The sequence below is a fragment of the Spermophilus citellus genome (genome assembly GCF_964194105.1).
Source record: "Spermophilus citellus genome assembly, chromosome: 10".
Taxonomy (NCBI): Eukaryota; Metazoa; Chordata; class Mammalia; order Rodentia; family Sciuridae; genus Spermophilus; species Spermophilus citellus.
Window position 1 is genome coordinate 74525805 of NC_138197.1, and position 21007 is coordinate 74546811.

The following is a 21007-nucleotide window of genomic DNA, read 5'->3' on the forward strand; positions in this document are numbered from 1 at the left end:
CTTTAAATTATGAGTTATTTTTCTGTGTGAGATTTTTTATGCATGTAAAAATAGATTTCATTTTTTCTCAGTATGTGGGACTAGAATGTTGTGTTGCTTATCCTTAGTCTGATTGATGATATTTAATTGTAATTACCTCAAGGAATTGACTGTGAGTGCAAGACAGAAACAATAACATGAAAGAGAAAGTCCAAATGAATAATATTATAAATTAAAAAGGGACTATTTCAGCAGACAGTACTGACGTCCAGGGAATCATTAGGGAAGATTTTGAAATCTTCTACTCCAACAAACTGAGAAAAACTGGAAGAAATGGATAATTTTCTAAACACAAGAAATTTATCTGTCAAACTGAACCAGAAAGGCAGAAATATTAAACAGAAAAACAAGCAATGAGATTGAAGCAGAAAACAAAACAAAAGGAAAAACTCCAAACAGAAAAGCCAAGTGCCAGATTTAAGGAAGAATGAACACAAATGCTCCCCAAATTATCCCATGAGATACAAAGGGAGGAAATGCCTCCAAACACCTTCTGTGAAACCAATTTCATCCTGATAACAAAAGTGAGTAATCCAGGAAAAATATTACAGACCAATGCCAATGTTGAAAATAGATACAAAAAACTTGAAATAGATACTTGGAAATAGAATTCAACAACACAGTAAAAAGATCGTATATCATGATCAAATTGGTTTCATGCAATAATGAGTCAACAGTTGTAAATTAATAAATATAATGCACCACATAAATAGAATCAAGGTAAAAATGCACAGTATCATCTCAGTATATTCAGAAAGAAACTTTCAACAACATTCAATAGGCATTAATAATAAAAACCTTGCATTAATAATAAAAACTTGAATAAATATGGAGATAGAAACATAAAATCTATGTGTGAAAGCACAAAATCAACAGCATACTTAATGGGGAAAAATTGAAAGCATTTATTCTAACATCATGAACAAGACTAGATGTTTATTCTTATCCCTCTTATTCGATATAGTTTTAACTAGGTCAGTTAGCCAAGAGAAATAAATAAAATGGATACAAATAGCAAAGGAAGAATTAAATTGTTTTTATTTGCATATGATATGACCTTTTACTTGGAATACAATAAAGGCTCTACCAAAAGACTTTTAGATCAGATAAACAAATTCAGTAAAATAGCGGATACAAAGATCAATACATTTCTTATACAGCAATAATGAATCTGCTGAGAAAAAAGGGGAAGCAATTATATCCACAATACCATAAAAATGCCTAAGAATAAAACTAACCAAGGAGATTAAAAAAATCTACAATATAAATTATAGAAAACTGAAGAAAGAAATTGAAGAAGACACTAGAATTTTGAAAGAACTCCTCTGTTCATGGGTGGTAAATGGCCATATTACCAAAAACAATCTAGAGATTCAGTGCAATCCCCATCACAATATCAATGACATTTTTCACAGAACTAGAGAAAACAATCACAAAAGTAATATGGAAGACCACATAACTCAAAGTAGTCAAAGCAATTCTTAACAAAGAGCAATGCTAATGACATCATAGTACCCTATTTCATATTATACTGCAGAGACAAGGTAACAAAAACAGCATGGTACTAGATAAAAAACAAACATTCAGATAATGTAACAGAACAGATGATGCACACACAAATCCATATAGTTACCAACATCTAATTCTTGATAAAGATGCCAAAACAAATGTTAGAGAAAAGACAGCCTGTTTAACAAAGGATATTGGAAAACTCTATAACCATACATAAAATAATGAGATTATATCTTATTTATCACCCTATACAGAGTCAATTTAAAATGAATCAATGATGTAGGTATAAAATCAGAAACTTTGCAACTTCTGGAAGAAAGCATAGTGTCAACACTCCAACATTTAGGCAGAATTATGGCTCCTGAATAGGATTTCTATATCTCAGGAAATAATACTAAGTATCTATAAATGGGAAAGTATCAAGCTAAAAAGTTCTGCACAGCAATGGAGACAACAGAGTGAAGAGATAGCTTAGAAAATGGAACAAAAATTGTTACCAGCTACTGTTGTGACAGAGAATTAATATTCAGAATATAAAGAAGCCAAAAAACTCAACCTGCAAAAGCAAATAACCCAAGCAATAAATGGGCAGAAGAAATGAAGAGACAAAAAAATGAAGAAAATACTGACTGACAAGTAGAAAAAATATTAGAAAAGTCTGAGGGAAAGAATGCTTGTTATTGTGTCCATTTTATTTCTTTCTCTTGCCTAACTGATCTGGCTAAAATTTCAAAATAAGTACAAATGACCAACAACTATATAAAAATAATGTTCAACATCTTTGGCCATCAGGAAAATGCAAGTTTAAAAAATGCATTGAGAGTCCATCTTACACCAGTCAGAATGGCAATAATTAAAAATACAAATAATAAATGCTGGTGAGGATGCAACAACAAAGGAAGAAGAAATTCTGTTGGTGGGAATGAAATTATTATGTTTAATATAGAAATCAGTATAGAAATTCCTCCAAAGCTAAAATTTTTAAAGCATCCAGTTATGCAACTTGTCAGTATTCATTCAAAATAATAAAAGTCAACATTAGGGATGCATGCACACCCATGTTTATTGCAGTACAATTCACAGTAACTAAGTTATGAAATCATTCTAGTTGTCCACAACAGGTGAATGAATAAAGAAAATGTGGCATATTTATATACAATGAAATTTTACTCAGCCATAAAGAAGAATGAAATCATGCCATTTGCAGAAACATGGTGAATCTGGACAGCATCATATTAAGTGAAATAAGCCATACTCAGAAAGACAAGTTGACATATATTTTCTCTCATATGTGGAAGTCAGAGAGGGAAAAAAAAGGGATGTCACGAAAGTAAAAGGGAGACCAATGGAATAGAAAGGGTAAAGATAGATAATGGGGAGTAATAGTGATCAAATTGTATTCTATGCACATATTAATATACCATAAAGAAACTACAACTGTGTGTAATTACTATGCCCCAATAGTCCATTTTCAATATTATAATAATTATAAATAATAATGTTTTAAATCCTTAAACAAAACTCTAAATGTGGATGTTAATTGTATTTCCTGTACAGAAAAAAAACAAGAAAATCTTTAAAATTCAAAAATGATAATCATAGATAATTTTCTCAGTAAACTCCTTTAAGTAATTTAAAAAAGATGATGTATAAATGTTTATATTAATTGAAAACAGCATGTAACTTTAACTTAGGATAAGTACTATAAGAAATTCAATGTAATTGTGACCATAGGTCTTCACTTATTTTTTCTTTTGCCATGTCTACTCAATTAATCAGCATTCTTTCCCTCAGATTTCTCTAATTTTTTTCCACCTGTAAGTCAGTGTTTTCTTCAAGTTTTTGTCTCTTCATTTCTTCTGCCATCTCCTCCTCACGTTTACCATCTTCTATTCCAATGCTAAATTTTTGCTATTCCATAGTAAATGTGACATAAACAGAATTAATAGATTTAGTAATTTTTGTGAGATACAATCAGAAAATGAAATGAGAATAATAAAGTGCAAGAAAAATTGATCATGGAATCAGAGAGAGGGAGAAACATGAAATAAGAAAGAAGAGAAGACAACAGAACAAAAAAAATAATTAAGGAAGGGAAAGACAGAAAGGGAATAGGATAAAGGAGAAACTTACCATTAAGTTTGGACAGTGACTTCCAACTAGCTCTTTGGTTCTTAATTGATGCACAGATTGAGTTATAGCAGAAATGAAATGTGCTTTTACCTAGGAGAAAGCAGAAGAGAGTTTTACTCACTAGGCAAGAGTTTAGACACTTGCAGGTGATGATATTAACTACCCTAAAATAATAGCAGCCATCAAAAACCAATCCAACTCAAATGGAGTTGATTATATACTTGAGGATTTATAAATCTCATTAAGCTAAATCCCATTAAGCTAAACCCCTTAGGTATAAACAGTTTCATCTCTTGAGGGAAGAGCTCTTTTTGATGACTTCATCATCAGTTAATCTTTTTTAATATCTTCATTTTCAAAAACTAGTATATATTAAACAATTTTTATAGACCCATGGAGGATGCATGGTATGCATTGACAAATCAAAGAAGCTTAAGAAAGCATCCCTAATGGATCTGGAGACTATCATCCTAAGTGACATAAGGCAGTCCCCCAAAACCAAAGGTCAAATATTTTCTCTAATAAGTGGAAGCTAACCCCAAATGGGGAGGGGGTGCTAAGTGAGGGGAAAAATAGAATTGCAATAGATTAGACAATGGGGAATTGAGAGAAGGAAGGGTTAATAAGTAAAGGAAAGACATTGGAAAGAATCTGACATAGTTTTTCCATGTCTATATATGAAAACAACAGAGTAAATCCCACCACCATGTACATCCATAAGAATGGGACTCTAACTAGAATAAGATGCTTGTATAATTATGTCAAATGGATTATGCTGTCATATAATTAAAAAGAACCAATAAAAACTATAAAAGAGAAAGCATTGCTAATTATTACAATTTACCAATTTATTTAGGTAACAAGATGCCTGAATGAGTATAATATAAAATGCATAATAAGCTTAAGGATAAATGATATTTGTTTATGCTCACTATGAGTTATAGAAAACTAGGAAAGAGGGCTTTATTTTTTATTTTTTATTTTTGCTTTAGTTTTATTTTGTTAGAGATTTAATCCATGGCCTTGTGCATGCTAGACAAGCACCGTCCCACTGATCTGCACCCTCAACCCAGGAGAGAAATTTTTATGATGCTTGAGAAAATTGGGGTAAAATTATAAAAAAGAATAGTATAAATGGGGGTAGAGCCTTCTTTACACACTAGAGATGGGTGAAGATGTAGGATAATGGATTTTTAGATAAGATAAGCTGGATAAACAAAGAGTCTCGAGATTCTACCAATTAATGCCAAAGTATAACAACATCTTCATAATATTAAAACATATTCTTTTGGGCCTCCAGGAAATAATCAGAAACTAAAAATTATTAAAATAATTATAGTTACTTGGGTTGAAAATACATTTCTACCATTTCCACTATCCAGAAAACTATCAAATCATGCCTCTCTTCCTGTTCCCTGACTCCCTACACTGTAATAGTATATAATATTTATTTGTCTGTGCCTTTGAACATAAAATAAATGCTTCTCTTCTTTTAAAATCATGAGTGGACTTTTATTCAATAATGCTGATATTTAGCAAATCAATAAAACTCAACATCAGTATTTAACTATCAACCTGCAGAAAACATAAGTAACAGAATACAAGAGAAAGTACAAATACAAATGCCTATAATATCCATTGATGTCCTAATATTCACTCCCTAGTTATATGATCTTAAGCAAGATAATTACCATTTTATTTCTTTTCAGCAAAATTATGAATATTCTCATCTCACAAGAAAATTTTGAGTTTAATTGTCTCTTATCCGGTTGCTCAGCTCAAAAAAAGTTCTGAGGCAGCATGAAAGAACTTTTAACTTTTCTCTCATATCTCTTTTCTCTCATATCCCATCATATTCCCATATTATTTTTTCTTAACATACTATATTCCTTTGATTTCAGAACCACATTAAGAAATAAACACAACATAGGATCCAGGTGGGGATCAGGCAGAAAAATCTCATATCTTTTTTAATTTTCTCAATATTTTGCTATAAAAATATAACAAAGAAATAAAGCTTTAAAGCTCCAAGATCTTTAGGAGGAGGTGTGTTGGTCAGCCTTCCATTGCTGGGACAAAATACCTGGGAAAAACCAAGTGAGAAAAAGTTTATTTTGGCTCCTAGTTTCAGTTGTTCCAGCCCATAATTGGTTGGCCCCATGGCTTTGGGCCTATAGCAAGTCAGAGCACCATGGCAGGGAGTAGGTGATAGAGCAAAGCTGCTTCCTTCATGGCAGTTGGGAAGCAAAGGGAGAAAAAGGAAGGGGCTAGGGTTCCAATGTAACCCTGAAGGGAATGCTTCCTAATGACCTAGTTCCTCCATTCAGGCCCTACCTCCTAAGTTTCCACTACATCCCTCTAGTGCCATTAGCTGGTGACCAAGTCTTTAACACTTGAGATTTTGGGGGACATTTAAGATCACAATTTTAACAGGTAAGTTTGGTAAAATGTCACTGATTATGCATGATGTTTTCTTTTGTTGCCATGTTTCTGAGCTGCTGGGCCATGGGGCAGGGTGCCTTTTCCTCTTCTTTACATTCTGAGTTTGACACTTCATTGGTGCAGACTTTTCATGCCAGCCAGAGAACACTGCTCCACCAAACACATGCCTCATGCCTGAGGCATCATGAGAAGTACAAAAAGCACAATTTTTCCTCATAAATGTTTTGTTGGAAATGTTAGATACCATAAGGAACTTCCACCTTTTTGTTGCCTGAAGGAATAGTGGAAGAGGAAGACAACAGCTCTCACATAATAACTTCAAAATGCACTTCCCTACTTTCATGTTTACTTTTATTCTCTTTTTTCTATGAATTTGCCATATTGATCTTGGAGTGGAAAAAAATGATTTATGATTAAAGCAAAGGGGATAATTAAGAATGAGGAACAGTTTTTAAATAACCTTTCTCAATCTTTGCCAATAAACACTTTTTAAAAATATTGAAGCACAATATACAGAGTAAAAAGTATTCAATATATGAATATACAGTATGAGACTTTTAGCAAAGTAAATGTATAACCACCACCTACATTAAAAAAAAAATTACAACATTAACAGCACTCCAGGAGCATCCTTAATCCATTAATAATCCCTAGTGCTCTTTGTGCCCAAAGTAACTGCTTTCCTGGTATCTAATCCTGTATGTCAGTAATTCACATTTTAAATTTACATAAATGAAGCAACATTGTGTTAATATGTTTGTAAGATTCTTTTGATGTCATTGCATGAAGTAGTAGGTAATTTATCCTCACAGTGGTAAAACAACAGTTCTTAAGGATCTCTTTGCCCTCTTAAAAATTGGTGAGGACTCTAAATGGCTTTTGTTTATTAGATTATATCCTTTGATATTTACCATAATAGAAATTAAGGCAGAATTGAAAAAATGCAAATATTAATTCACTTTAAAATAATGATAATAAACCCATTATTTGTAAAGCATAATAGACATTTTAAATAAATAACTGTATTTTTCAAAATAAAAAATTGTGATAAGAGTGGCATTATTTTATGTTTTTGCAAATCTCTTAAATTCAATTCTGCTTCCTTATTCAATTGAAAGACCCCCGGACCCTCAAATCCCCCATCCAAAAGAGAACTAGCGTCACACTGGCTGCAAAAGCAAGAGGCAAGTTTATTAATACACAGGCGCCTGCGGGTGCACAGCAAAACCTCAGCCGAAGCTTTGGTGAACTGGCACACCGGGCTTTGGGGTACAGATCTTTTATAGGGAAAAAGGAGTTGTTTTCCACCTAGCACAATAACAGGTATTTTTGAATCCAGCATACACGTCACTTAAAGGGTAAACTTGTTTTTCACTATGATAAACTTGTTTTTCACTATGATAAACTTATTTTTCACTATAGTTTCCCGAAAAACTCATTAATCTCACAGGTTTACATTGTGTTTCCTCCCTGTTCCCGCTTATGATCCCAGTTTGCTCAAGCATGTCCTGTGATGTGGGCAGGGTGCCCTTTCTAACAGGTCATGTGGTGAGCTCACCTGTTTACTGCATACTTTCTACTTTTCATAATCAAGCCTTAGGTTATGGGGCTGGGGTCTTTCACAATCTTCTGTAATGTTCCTGCTATTCCACTTTGGTTTAAATATATAGTATGTCTCCCATAGATATGCAGTTTGGAAAAGAAAGAATTTGGATAGACTTTTGGGAAATTACAGATATTATCTTTGGTACTATCCTCAACTCAAAAATAGTAATTTCTTTTTTATTTTTAGAATAAATCAATGGATTTAAACTTTGTCAGTTATTATTTTTATATTTTTATTAGGTCATTTTAGTTTTTTTTTTAAAAAAACTAAAGTCAGCATCATGATGAATAAGAAAAATCTGAAAGCATTTTCTTTAAAATCTGGACCAAGACAAGGCTGTCCACTCTTACCACTGCTATTTAATATATTGCTCTTGGCAGAGCAATCAGGCAAGAGAAGAAAAGGAAAGGGATAAAAATCACAAAAGAAGAAGTCAATCTATTATTGTGTGCAAATGATATGATCCTATATCTAGAAGATCCAAACAGTTCCACCAAAAAGTGTTAAAAGTAATAAACAAAAGTAAAGTAGAAATTTACAAAATCAATATACAAATATCAATAGTTTTTCTATAAGTGAATTCATTAAGATATAAATCAAAAAAGCAATTCTATTCTCAATAGCTTTGAAATTAAAATAAAATACCTAGAAATAAATCTCGCTGAAGAGGTGAAAGTTCTTTACAATGAAAATTATAGAACACTGAAGAAAGAAATTGAAAAAGACACTAGAACATATCCCATGTTCATGAACAGCATTTTAGTCAGCTTTTTTACGGCTGTGACTAAAAGACCTGTGCTGAGAGCCATAGCCAAAGGAATGACGCATGGCATTTTTGGTTGAAAGGTGATGCCAGCAAGCCATTGAGATGATAATGATTATGTTAAGATGTGCATTCAATTGGAGATTAGACCCCTGCTGTCTGCCTAGGCCTGCTACTTTGGAGCTCTCCTGGGACTCCCGGAGAGTTCCCATTGGTTGGGGAAGTGTGGTAGGAGGGAATTCCAGAGGAGGGATTTCCTGTTGGTGTAGTATGTCCCGGGAGAAGGCCGCATGAGTGGCATTCGTGGGAGTTTTGGAAATAAAGTTTGTTCTTGCTTGAGTGGCTCCTGATTTTGTGCCCAGCCAGACTGCGGCAGACCTGGAAAACAATTTTAATGAAGAAAAGTCTATTCGGGGGCTCACAGTTTCAAAGGTCTCAGTCCATAGACAGCCAATTTCATTACTCAAGGATTGAGGTGAGGCAGAACATTATGGGAGAAGAGTTTGGTGGAGGAAACAGCTCAAGACATCACACCAAGAAGCAGAGAGAAACTCACCCCATTAAAAAAATATATATATACCCCAAAGGCACCCCTCCACCACACCCACATCCTCCAGCCACACCTCACCTATCCTTAGTTACCACCCAATTAATACCCATCAGTGGTTTAATTCACTGACTGGATTAAGGCTCTCATAACATAATCATTTCACCTCTGAATGTTCTTACATTTTCTCACACATGGTCTTTCTGGGGGGAAACCCAATATGTAAAGCAAAACAGACAGGCAGAATTAATATTGTGAGAATGGTCATGCTACCAAAAGCAATATATAGATTCAATACAATCCTCCCAAAATGCCAGTGACATTCTTCAGAGACTGGACAAAAAGTTCTAAAATTCATGTGGAAGAATATAAGACCTAGAAAAGCCAAAGCAATTAAAAGCCAAAAAAGTAATGCTAAATGCTTCACAATTCCTGACTTCAAATTATTCTACAGAATATAGTAACAAGATCTGTGTGGTACTGGCATAAAACAGATATAGAATGATATAGTACAGAAGGCACACATAGATAGAGTCATCTGAAACTTGAAAAAGATGCTAAAAATATACATTGGAGATAAGACACCATTTTAAATAAATGGGGTTGGGAAAACTGGTCAACCATATGTAGTAGAATTAGCTAGACCTCCCACTCTTCACAAAAATCAACTCAAAATGGATCACAGACCTCAGATTAGACAAGAAACTATACACCTCCTAGAAGAAAATATAGGGCCAACATTTCAACATAGAGACACAGGCAATGACTTTCTCAATAGGACCCCTAAAACTCAGGATATAAGTCCAAGAACTAACAAATGGGATGGCCTCAAATTAAAAAAAAAAGAAACTTCTTTACAGCAAAGGCAAAAGAGAGGAAGAGGGTAAAAAGAGAACTTACGGAACGGGATAAAATCTTTGCTAACTATTTTTCTTTCAGAGGATTAATATCTACAACATTTAAAGAACTCAAAACAACACCAAAAAACAAACAAACCAATTTCTAAATGGACAGAGATGACTAAACAAACACTTCTCAAAAGAATAAATACAAATGGTCAACTAATATATGAAAACATGTACAACATCATTAACAATTAGGGAAAAGAAAATCAAAACTACTGTGAAATTTCATCTAATTCCAGTTAGAATGGCAGATAGAATACAAATAAGTGTAAATGCTGGCAAGAATGTGGAGAAGAATGTACAGTTTTACATTGCTGGCAGGATTGTAAATTAGTACAGCCACTATGGCAATCAGTTGGAGGTCTCCTCCCAAGGCTAGATATAGATCCATCCTATGACCCACTTAGACCATTTCTTAATATTTATCCTGAAGAACTGAAGTCATCATACTCTAGTGGAACATGCATACCCATTTATTTTAGCTGCACAATTCACAATAGCCAAACTATGGCACCAGCCTGAGTGTCCATTAATAAATAAGTGGATAAAGAAAACATGTTATTTATATACACAATGGAGTTTCATTCCATCAAAAAGAAAAATGAAATGATGTCATTTGCAGGAAAATGAACAGAATCTGAGTCCTTTATGTTAAGCAAAATAAGCCAAAGTCAAAGGTCAAGAGTCATATATTTTGTCTCATGTGGAAGCTAGAGAGAAAAAAGGAAAAGAAAGGTGGGAGGATGAGTAGATTAGAGGAAATTGACCAGAGAGAGAGAGAGAGAAGGGGAAGGAAATGAGAAGTACTGGGGATTTATATTGACCAAATTATATTGTTCTAATGTGTGCATGTATGCATATGTAACAAAAATCCCAGCATTATTCATATCTATAAGAGACCAATTAAAACATGAAAAAATGGGGGAAAATAGTTGCTTAACAAACAACAGCAACAAACACCAAAAAAAGCAACTTATATAACTGTCAGTAATAAAAGAAATAGTTTCAAAGAGAAAACAAAATTGACATTGAGCATTAATTGTTTTAAACATATTCCCCTTGAGAATAACATAATTAAGCCATAATCCCTAAGGTCTCTAGTAAGAATAAAAATACTGCCTATGTCATTATCATGGTATGACTTGGAATCACAGAGGATCTAGAAATCCAACAAGGAGAGGAAAAATTACCTGTGGTTCTAGGTATGTCCTCCTACTCAAAATTTCCTGTAAAATAACATTAAGCTTTTGAGAAACAGATTCTGTGGTTTTGGTTTTCTTTTGGCCATAGATACCTAGTCATTGGCTTATTCAGTTCAAATCAAGAAAGTGAAACTAGGTACATGAAAGTATAAATAAGTGACTGAAAATATACTCCCTTTCAAGCTTTTAAATTTAGCTTTGAGGAAGTTTGTAGAATTTAGATGAGAATATAACACTTTGATATTTTCTTTCACATGTATGTTTTATTGGACTGTTTTACCATTACATCTCCATGTTTAATTACAAAACAGTTTTATATATAATTAATATATTGATAAGATAAACACAAAAAATCAGAATATATAACTTAAAGGTGTTTTTTTCCTCTAAATTTCTGTGAAAATAGCAATAACTTCCCAATTCATATTTGGAGGGAATATGCATCCCTTTTAATAGGGCAGTAATTTAGATAGATTTATCAAAGGGAATCCAGGTGTGTATGTTCTCAGGCCACTGATTCCAGAGAGTTCTTTGCTGAAGTTTGGTAGATGACTGTTACATGATTGGAGTCCTAAGTACTATCTGCCTTCTTTGTTTTCACAGATGTCTGGCTCTGAGCCCACAATGAGTGGAAACCAGTCTCTCTGCACTAAATTCACATTTGTGGCTTTCTCCTCTCTAGCAGAGTTACAACCAGTCCTCTTTGTTGTGTTCCTAATTGTCTACTTATTTACCATGTGTGGAAACCTCCTCATCATCTGCCTGATCTGGGTCACCCCTTTCCTGCACACCCCCATGTATTTCTTCCTGGTGAATCTCTCCATTTTGGAGATGTGCTATATCACCAGTGTGGTGCCTCAGATGCTGGTGCACCTGCTGGTGGAGACCAAGACCATAAGTGTGGGAGGCTGTGCAGCCCAGATGTATGTATTTGCCATTTTGGGACTGACAGAATGCTGTCTGCTAGCAGCCATGGCTTATGACCGCTTTGTGGCTATTTGTCACCCACTACATTACACTCTCCTGATGAGCCCTGCTGTCTGTTTGAAATTGGCTGCAGTGTCTTGGATCACTGGGGTAGTGGTGGAGTCAGCTCAGATCACCTGGATCTTCACTCTGCCCTTCTGTGGAACAGGAGAGATTCAGCACTTTTTTTGTGACATCATGCCTGTCGTGAAGCTGGCTTGTGTTGATACCTCCCACAATGAGATTGTGTTGTTTGCAATTTCTGTGCTCTTTATTATGAGTCCCTGTCTCCTCATTCTGTGCTCCTATCTGGGCATTATTAGGACCATCTTGAGAATCCCTTCAGCTACTGGCAGAGGCAAAGCTTTCTCCACGTGTTCCTCTCACATCCTGGTTGTTTCTCTGTTTTATGGCACTGCCTTGTTCACTTATCTCCAACCCAAGAGTGCGCACACTCCAGACACAGACAAGACAACTGCCCTCATGTACACAGTGGTCACACCTGCTCTGAATCCTGTTATCTACACTTTGAGAAACAAGGAAGTGAAGGAAGCCTTTCAAAGGGTGACACACAGGAACCCTCTGAGGTAAGTGGACTAATCCAGCTTTCATGGCTGAATCTTTTACTACTGTGCAGGGAAGTTACCTAACACTTTGTGACTCCTCTGCCATCGTACATTGGCATCCTGGCATTGTTAATGTGATATCCATACAATGCTTGAATTTGGTTTATACTTTTCAATGCAGCACAATTATTCAATTGTTTAATTATGCCTCTATCCAACTGTATTTACTGGGTATCTCCTATGTAGTAACTATCATCTTTTTCTTCTCTGGTGGGTATAGGATGAAGGTCAGTACATTTCACAGTATTTTACAAGGAAAATGAAATGTCATATTCAAGGAAAATTTTTTAAAAAATGAATACAAATTAATGCATTTTTAGTATTGAATGTAGGTGTTATGGTTTAGATATGAGCCAAAAGGCTCATGTGTGAATACAAAAGAAGAAAGTTTAGAGGTGAAATGATTGGGATCTGAGAGCCTTGATGTAATCAGTCTATTAACCCTCTAATAGGGACTAACTAACTATGCAGGTAGGATGTGTCTGGAGGAGGTACATCAACATTTTATACCTGGTGAGTAGAGTTTCTTTCTGCTTCCTGGTGGCCATGTTCTGAGAAACTTTCATTGACCACACTCTCCCACCCTGATGTTCTGCCACACCTTGGGCACAGAGCAATGGAGTTGGCCGTCTATGAACTGAAACCTCTGAAACTGTGAGTCCCAAAAAAACTTTCCTTCACCAAAAATTAGTGTTGTGACCGAGTAATGAAATATTATGATATTTTAAAGTATTTTTTCATTAGAAAAGTCACCACTATTAATATTTTGGTGTTTTAAAGGAGCTACTTATTTTGCTTTTAAGATTAAGTATTTTAATTGTGCATAGTATATACATGACTTTAAATATTTAACTAGTATATCAAGGAAGAGACATTTATTATTTTTCCAAACCTAGTTTTTTTCCTTTGCACTTACCCATCTATTTTTTGTTGTTCATATGAATAACATTTTAGATAAACTTAAATCTGTGTGACATTAACTCATGGTACCATATTGTGAACCCTGTTTAGTTTTATTGGTTTGAATACAATTTCCTTGTGGCATTGTTAATCTATTCCAGCACATTGACTCCCCTATTTTTGACTCTTAGAATAATGAAGAAATAGACTTTCAAAAGAAGCTAAAATAAAGAATTTTAAACAAATATTTCCTTCTTATGGTAACTTTAGAGAATTGACAAAAATATTGAATGTTCAGTGACATTTTATAAACACAAGAGCTAACCTTTGACATGAAAACCTTCATGGAAGTGCAATTAATTTCATTGGAAAGGGTTCAGAAGTGGAAAAATGATATCAGAATGGGAAGACAACCAATAAGTGTCCACTGTGGTGTCAGGTATTATAAATGGCCCCTAAATTTAATTTTGTGGGGGAAATGATATAAAACACAATCCTACAGCTTATTGACTTCTAAGGTTAGAGGGTAGAGGAATCTATATACCTACTCTCATGAATCATTGCTGAAACTTTGATCCTGAGGAGTGTTGACCCTAACACTAATGCTCTGCGGCTAACTGCAGCAATGCCCTCATAGACAGATTCAGATGTGAAATCTGGAAAGGATTTAGTATTGGACCTTGAAATCATAAGAATGTTTGAGGGATATAAAATTATGTCAATAAATGTTACAAGTTTATAGAGGCATTTGGTCTATTTCTGAGTGTTATGTCGAAAAAGGATGAAGTATAGGTGTATATGATAAATAATTGGTAGGATAAAATTATATCTCTGTAGTTCTTTTCCTGCCTCTGGGGATAGAAGTTTAATTTCAAAAGTTTAGACCTAGCACTATATATCACATGGGCATTTTATAGGAGAAAATTATAAATCATCTATATCGATCCCATCTTACTATACCCCAAGTTTATCTTCAACAATTATTTTAGATGTCTAAAGCTATAATTTTGCTCTGAGTGGCCTTCATAAATACAAATGTAATATTTTAAAATTAAGCAATGGATGAAAGACTGTCAAAGAAAGTCATAAGAACATATTCACATAGAACATGTTTAAATGTGGCTAATTTTTCAAATTTATGAGTGAAACATCCCTCATGACACATTAATTAAACTGAATAGCTTAGTCAATGTCACTCATTTATTTCTCTATTGTATCAACTCAGTGCTGTGACTGAGTAATGAAATATATAATGATATTATAAAGTATTTTTTCACTAGAAAAGTCACCAGTATAAATATTTTGGTGTTTTATAGGAGCTACTTATTAAATATTCTAATTGTCTTATACACACACACACATATATATTTTTTGTTTTTAATATGTATATATAATTTTTGTGTATATATGTATATATGTGTGCATATATGTGTGTGTGTGTGTGTGTGTGTGTGTATCTCACATGTAACAATACATTCAAACCCCTCTTGTTTTTTTCCTATTCCTATTGTTTTTGGCTGTGTAGTTTTATTGCTTAGAAGGACTTGAGCAGTGTGTTAATCAACTTTTTGTTGTTATGACAAAAAATGCTGACAAGAATAACTTAGATGAGAAAAAGTTCATTTTGGGCACATGGTTTCAGAGACTCAGTCCATGGTTGTCTGACTGCATTGCTCTGTGTCTGAGGTGAGGAGGAACATCATGGTGAAGGGTATGGTAGAGGCAAGCTGCTCAGCTCATGGCCACTGGGAAGCAGAGAGAGGAGCTAGGGACAGCATATGATTCCTCAAAGCCACACTCCCATGACCTACTTCCTCCATCCATGGCCTACCTGCCTAGTTGCCACCCAATAATCCATTCAAATTACTAATTCATCAAATGAATTAATCCACTGATTAGGTTACAGCTCTCATAATCTAATAATATTACCCCTGAATATTCCTGCATTGCTTAACATGTAAGCTTTTCAGGAGACACCTCATATGCAAACCACAGCATTCTGTCCTGTCCTTCCAAAGTTCATGTCTATCTCACAAAGCAAAATGCACTTGATCCATCTCCAGGATTCCTATAGTCTTAGCTGTTCCATTATTGCATGGAAGTTCAAGTCCAAAGTCTCATGTGAGATTCAAGGAAAACACATGGCTGTGAGACCCTGTAAAGAACAAAAGTGAGTTACATATATCCAGTAGACATTGACACAGAATAAATGTTCCCTTACAAAAGGAAGAATAGGGCCAGAGATAAAAGGGTGGGATCAAAATAAAACTGAAACCCAACTGGGCAAACATGTTCGGTAGTTCTGTGTCTGGCATTCAGGGCATGTCATGGTGAGATGTGTCCTACAAAGGGCTTAGGCATCCCCATTCCTATGGCCTTGTTGGTTACATCCCACATGGCCTCTTTTTTTGGCGTGACTCTGCTTGCTTCATGCTGCTTTCTTGGCAGACATCATTCACTGGTTCTCAAAAAAAAAAAAAAAAAAGACAGGGGTGTGTGTATATACATACATAATTTTAGGTCTATGGTAAAATATAGTACTATTTATAAGTTTTCCCTGATTAATCTATTTTCAAATTATGGTTGATTTTTTTTCTCCATTTTATTTTTTGCTTCTGTACTAAATGCAGAGTATATAGTCTTGTTAAAGTTATTTCAATCAAAGTATCATTGGGTCCTTACTTTCAGGATAGTGATAATCAGAACCTAGAATTTTAATCAATGGAATTACAACTAGAAAAGATATACCTGTAGATTTTAAACCAAACAACCCTTAAGTGAGAAGATGAAAAAATAAATGTATTTTCTGTGATTGAATAAACAATTTGAATGTGTGCTCTCTCCTATTGGGATGATGTGAGTGTTTATGATTGCACATGGGATAGTCCTTACCTAGGGAGAAGGAAATGTTCAGAGTAGTCAAATGAATGAAGGCTCTGTAGGTATTTCCTATATAATAGCAAACCAATGCTCTTTCCTAGTTGTTATTGAGACACATAGTAAGTACCATACAGGCACTCCCCCTACACACATACACAACTAGGCCAACAGCTGCCAGTCACTGTCAGGCATCTGATGTCTTATATTGTTTTGCTTTCACTTTTAAATACTTATTGCTTTGCAAAACCATTTACAGAAACTTTGCTGATTTCCCATTAAATTATTAAGAAATCAATAATCATGCCAGAAACAGTTACTGGATTTTCTCAAACCTCAATCCTCTGGCATTCCAGAATAGTACTGAATTCCCAGGGACAGAATTGGAAAGAGATCTCTTTGACAAACTTGAGTTACATTTTATAAATATCCTATTGTAAAACATATGGGAGGAAAAAGATGTATGTATATGTGGAATTTTAAAAAAAAGAAGTTATGGACACCAATGAGATGTTTTCCAAATATTCACCTATTTCTTTGAGAGGTGCCCAGAACTCAGTTTCTCTAAGTTAAGATGAATTGATATAACCATTTCCAAAACCAAATTACTTTAAGAACAGAAATCTCCAGTTGTTTGAACTTCCACAAATCTCAAAAATTACAAAAACCTATTGTAATTTTTGCATGTTTTCATAAGATATTAAAGCATTACTTAATCATAGAAATTCATGTTATATTCACTGAAACTATTGTTTAAAATATGTGATATGTGTGGTGTGAAGCTTTTCACTTATTAAGCAAATTAAGCTGTGGAAAAGGTTAAGAAAAGAAACATTTCAGTGATCATAACGGGGGCGAGAACGAATCAAGGAGGTAGTCAAGGAGAGGATGGTCAGTCAGTACTAAGTTGTAGTCAGATAAGAGTATGAGGTTCTGGTGTGTCATTGCACAGCAGGGTGACCATAGATAACAACAAGGTTCTGTGTGTTGTGAGAAAATATTTTGAATATTTTCACCATGGAGAAATTTTAGGAGACAGATAGTTTAAACTCATTGAAACATTGTACATTGTATGCATGTATCAAAACATCACATGGTATGTACTAGTTTAAAAAATGACAAAATCATAGAATTTGCAGGGAAATGGATGGCACTAGAGCAGATTATGCTTAGTGAAGCTAGCCAATCCCTAAAAAACAAATACCAAATATCTTCTTTGATATAATGAGAGCAACTATGAACAGAGCAGGGAGGAAGAGTAGGAAGAAAAGAGTAACATTAAACAGAGAAATGAGATGGGAGGGAAAGGGAGAGAAAAGGGAAATTGCATGGAAATGAAGGGAGACCCTCATTGCTATACAAAATTACATATAAGAGGTTGTGAGGGGAATGGGAAAATAAACAAGGAGAGAAATGAATTACAGTAGATGGGGTAGAGAGAGAAGATGGGAGGGGAGGGGAGGGGGGATAGTAGGGGATAGGAAAGGTAGCAGAATACAACAATTACTAATAGGGCATTATGTAAAATTGTGGATGTGTAACCGACGTGATTCTGCAATCTGCATTTGGGGTAAAATTGGGGGTTCATAACCCACTTCAATCTAATGTATGAAATATGATATGTCAAGAGCTTTGTAATGTTGTGAACAACCAATAAAAAAAATAAAATAAAAAATGTTATGTACTGGTTTAGAAAATGTTTAAAAAGGAAAAACTTTAAACAAGTCTAAAAATGAACCACTAACAATTAAGTTTAGTAAAAAGGTAGAAAAATTCTAGTGACCTACATAAAACTACTTCTAGATAAGGAAGACAGGGGAGGGCATAGCAGTCAGAACTGTGGTACTTGCAGATGTCCCATTTCCACAAAGCGATGAGAAGGAGATGGGGATGTTATAAATACACAAAACTATTGAGAGGTCATTGAGGAGAATCATTTTTGAAGATTTTTATGGTTGTAAAAACGTGAAAATGATTTATAGTTCTCCATTTGGATGCCTTCTGAGATAAGGAACCTGTGACTACTGTAGGCGCTTCCATCTGAATGAAGTTTCAAATGTTTCAAGCAGAACCCATCTTGTATACCTTGGTATTTGGGGAAATATGCAAACTTAATGATAATGACCATCTAATTATAGCTGTAAGTTTGAGATCACCAGAGGATTCTTGAAAAGCAGGATTGTATTGGAATAAAGTAGACAGTATTTTTTTTAAACTACCAACTTACGTATATGTGATGAAATTATCAAGAATGATCTGAGAAAAACTACAAAACTCTGGTGAAAAAATCAAAGAACTAAATAAATGGAGAGGAATCTCTCACACATAGAGTACATTTAATATATTTAGAGTGTTAGTCCTTCCCAAATTGATCTATGGAGTCTACGTGATCTCAAGAAAATCCCATGAAGTTATTTCTAGGATATTGACAAACTAACCATAACATTTATATGGAGAGGCAAAGGTCCCAGAATAGCCAACAAAATCTTAAAAGAGAAAAATTAATTTGGAAGACTCATTTTATTCTAAGACTTATTATAAAGCTTCAGTAATCAAGTTTGTGAGGTATCAGAGACAGAATAGAGACACAGATCAATGGAACAGAACAGAGGCCTGAAATAAGCTCCTATAAAAATAGTCAACTCATCTTTGAGAAGGGAGCAAAGGCAATACAATGGAGCAATAACAGTCTTCAAGAATGGTGCTGGAATAACTGGTGTTTTCCAGGGGTTGATGGAAGGAGAGAACTTAATGTAGGTCATGATTGCAAACACTGGGAATGTACACTATGCTGCAGAATGTACAATTTAAAGTGGTCAGTTAAAAAGAAGAAATTATGAGAACATTATCAAACAATGTAGTCCAAAATTTAAGGAAGAATGTTAGATAAAATTATAATAGGCAGTACATAAAATTTATTTCTTTTATGACTCTAATAACTAAGTTTGCAATTTACTATCATTTTGTTCTCAGTAAAATTTATTTTTCTTCCTAATTTAGTATTTAAAATTTTGCATTGATAAGTTTTAGTTGCTTTTTGAAAAGAATGTAATCTAATATTGGAAAATTTAAGTATACTACAGCACCTGAATCAACATTATGAAACAGGAAAAGCTAAGCATAATCCCCACAATTATAAGAAACATAAGTTTCTTGTTCCAGGAGTAGAAATCAACTAATTCTGATTGCTGGGAGGAAAAATTTTTCCAGTTGTGATAGTGCTGAGAAATAAAAAAAAAAATGAAAGTGAGAATATCTAATGTCTTTGAATGTAATGAGGACATATCTATATTTTGGGGGGTTAGCTTGGGGAGGGAAAAACTGAAGAATATATAAAGAACTGTACAATCATTTTGATGAGAATATTAAGTCCAATGGTAGCAAAAAATGTTAAATGAAAAAACAATGTAGGCAAGCATATAACCCAGGTAGGGATATTTGTACTGTCAAAATAAAATAATGTACAAATTTTATTGATAATTTCTATAGAATTATTATGAAAAAGAAAATAAAATACAGAGACAATGTGTATAGGAGGGCTTGGAGATATAACAAAATCAAATGCTCATCTTCCATACTCAAAAGGCAATAACTAATCTGTAAGTGGAAAACTTAAGAGGGGAAGAAACCCATTAACAGTGAAATACTCTGAGTGGTAGAATTTATGCTGGGAGAGGTCCAGAGCAGAAAGTCACTAATTTTCTTTTCTATTTTTTTTAAGAGAGAGAGAGAGAGAGAATTTTTGATATTTGTTTTTTAGTTTTCGGCGGACACAACATCTTTGTTTGTATGTGGTGCTGAGATTCGAACCTGGGCCGCATGCCTGCCAGGCGAGCACACTACCACTTGAGCCACATCCCAGCCCAAGAAAGTCACTAATTTTCATTAATAGTTCAGGAATTTTTGACTTTTTGAACTTGGAATATATTATAGCTTTAATAACATAATATGACAATAAACCTTAATGACATAGTAATAAACAGTAAAATCATAATTTAGGAATGAGTAATTAAGTCACTTTGCTCACACACAATTCTTTAGAGTTATAATGAGGAGTTTTCTGGTTAATATGCATTCAGTTTCTCTAAGATGGGGAAAGAAACTAGGGAGCAATTGAGGATCATTTTGTTCAATGGTGAAGTGATTAGTGCATTTTTAACATAAAATTTGATGCATTATTCTTATTTTAAAACACTTCACCTTAATGTTATTTTCAAATGCTTCTAGAGTTGCCTGTTTGATTTAGTAATTTTTAGTGCTGGTGAGTTTTTATATCTTGTTTTGCATTTCTAATCAAATCCAGGACTTCTAGCATACCAGGCAAGTACTCTACCACTTAGCTACACTCCTTTTGTATTTGCTATTTTATTTGAAAATTTGGAAGAGCTTTATTGGAAGACTTTTTTTATACAGATGACTTTCTGAATGTTTAAAAATTAACTCGTCATTACTACCTCCTCCAATTGTTCTCCATGATTACTCCCAGATG

The 21007-nt window shown here is 34.2% G+C and overlaps 1 protein-coding gene across 1 annotated transcript; it reads left to right on the plus strand.

The window, feature by feature from the left end:
- Window positions 1-11752: 11752 nt before the first annotated feature.
- LOC308658813 (olfactory receptor 10A2-like) lies at window positions 11753-12706 on the plus strand (the record flags this gene model as incomplete). The annotated part of the gene is made up of 1 exon (XM_081311732.1): window positions 11753-12706. One exon carries the CDS (start codon window positions 11753-11755, stop codon window positions 12704-12706), a length of 954 nt encoding a protein of 317 aa, XP_081167858.1.
- Window positions 12707-21007: the final 8301 nt, after the last annotated feature.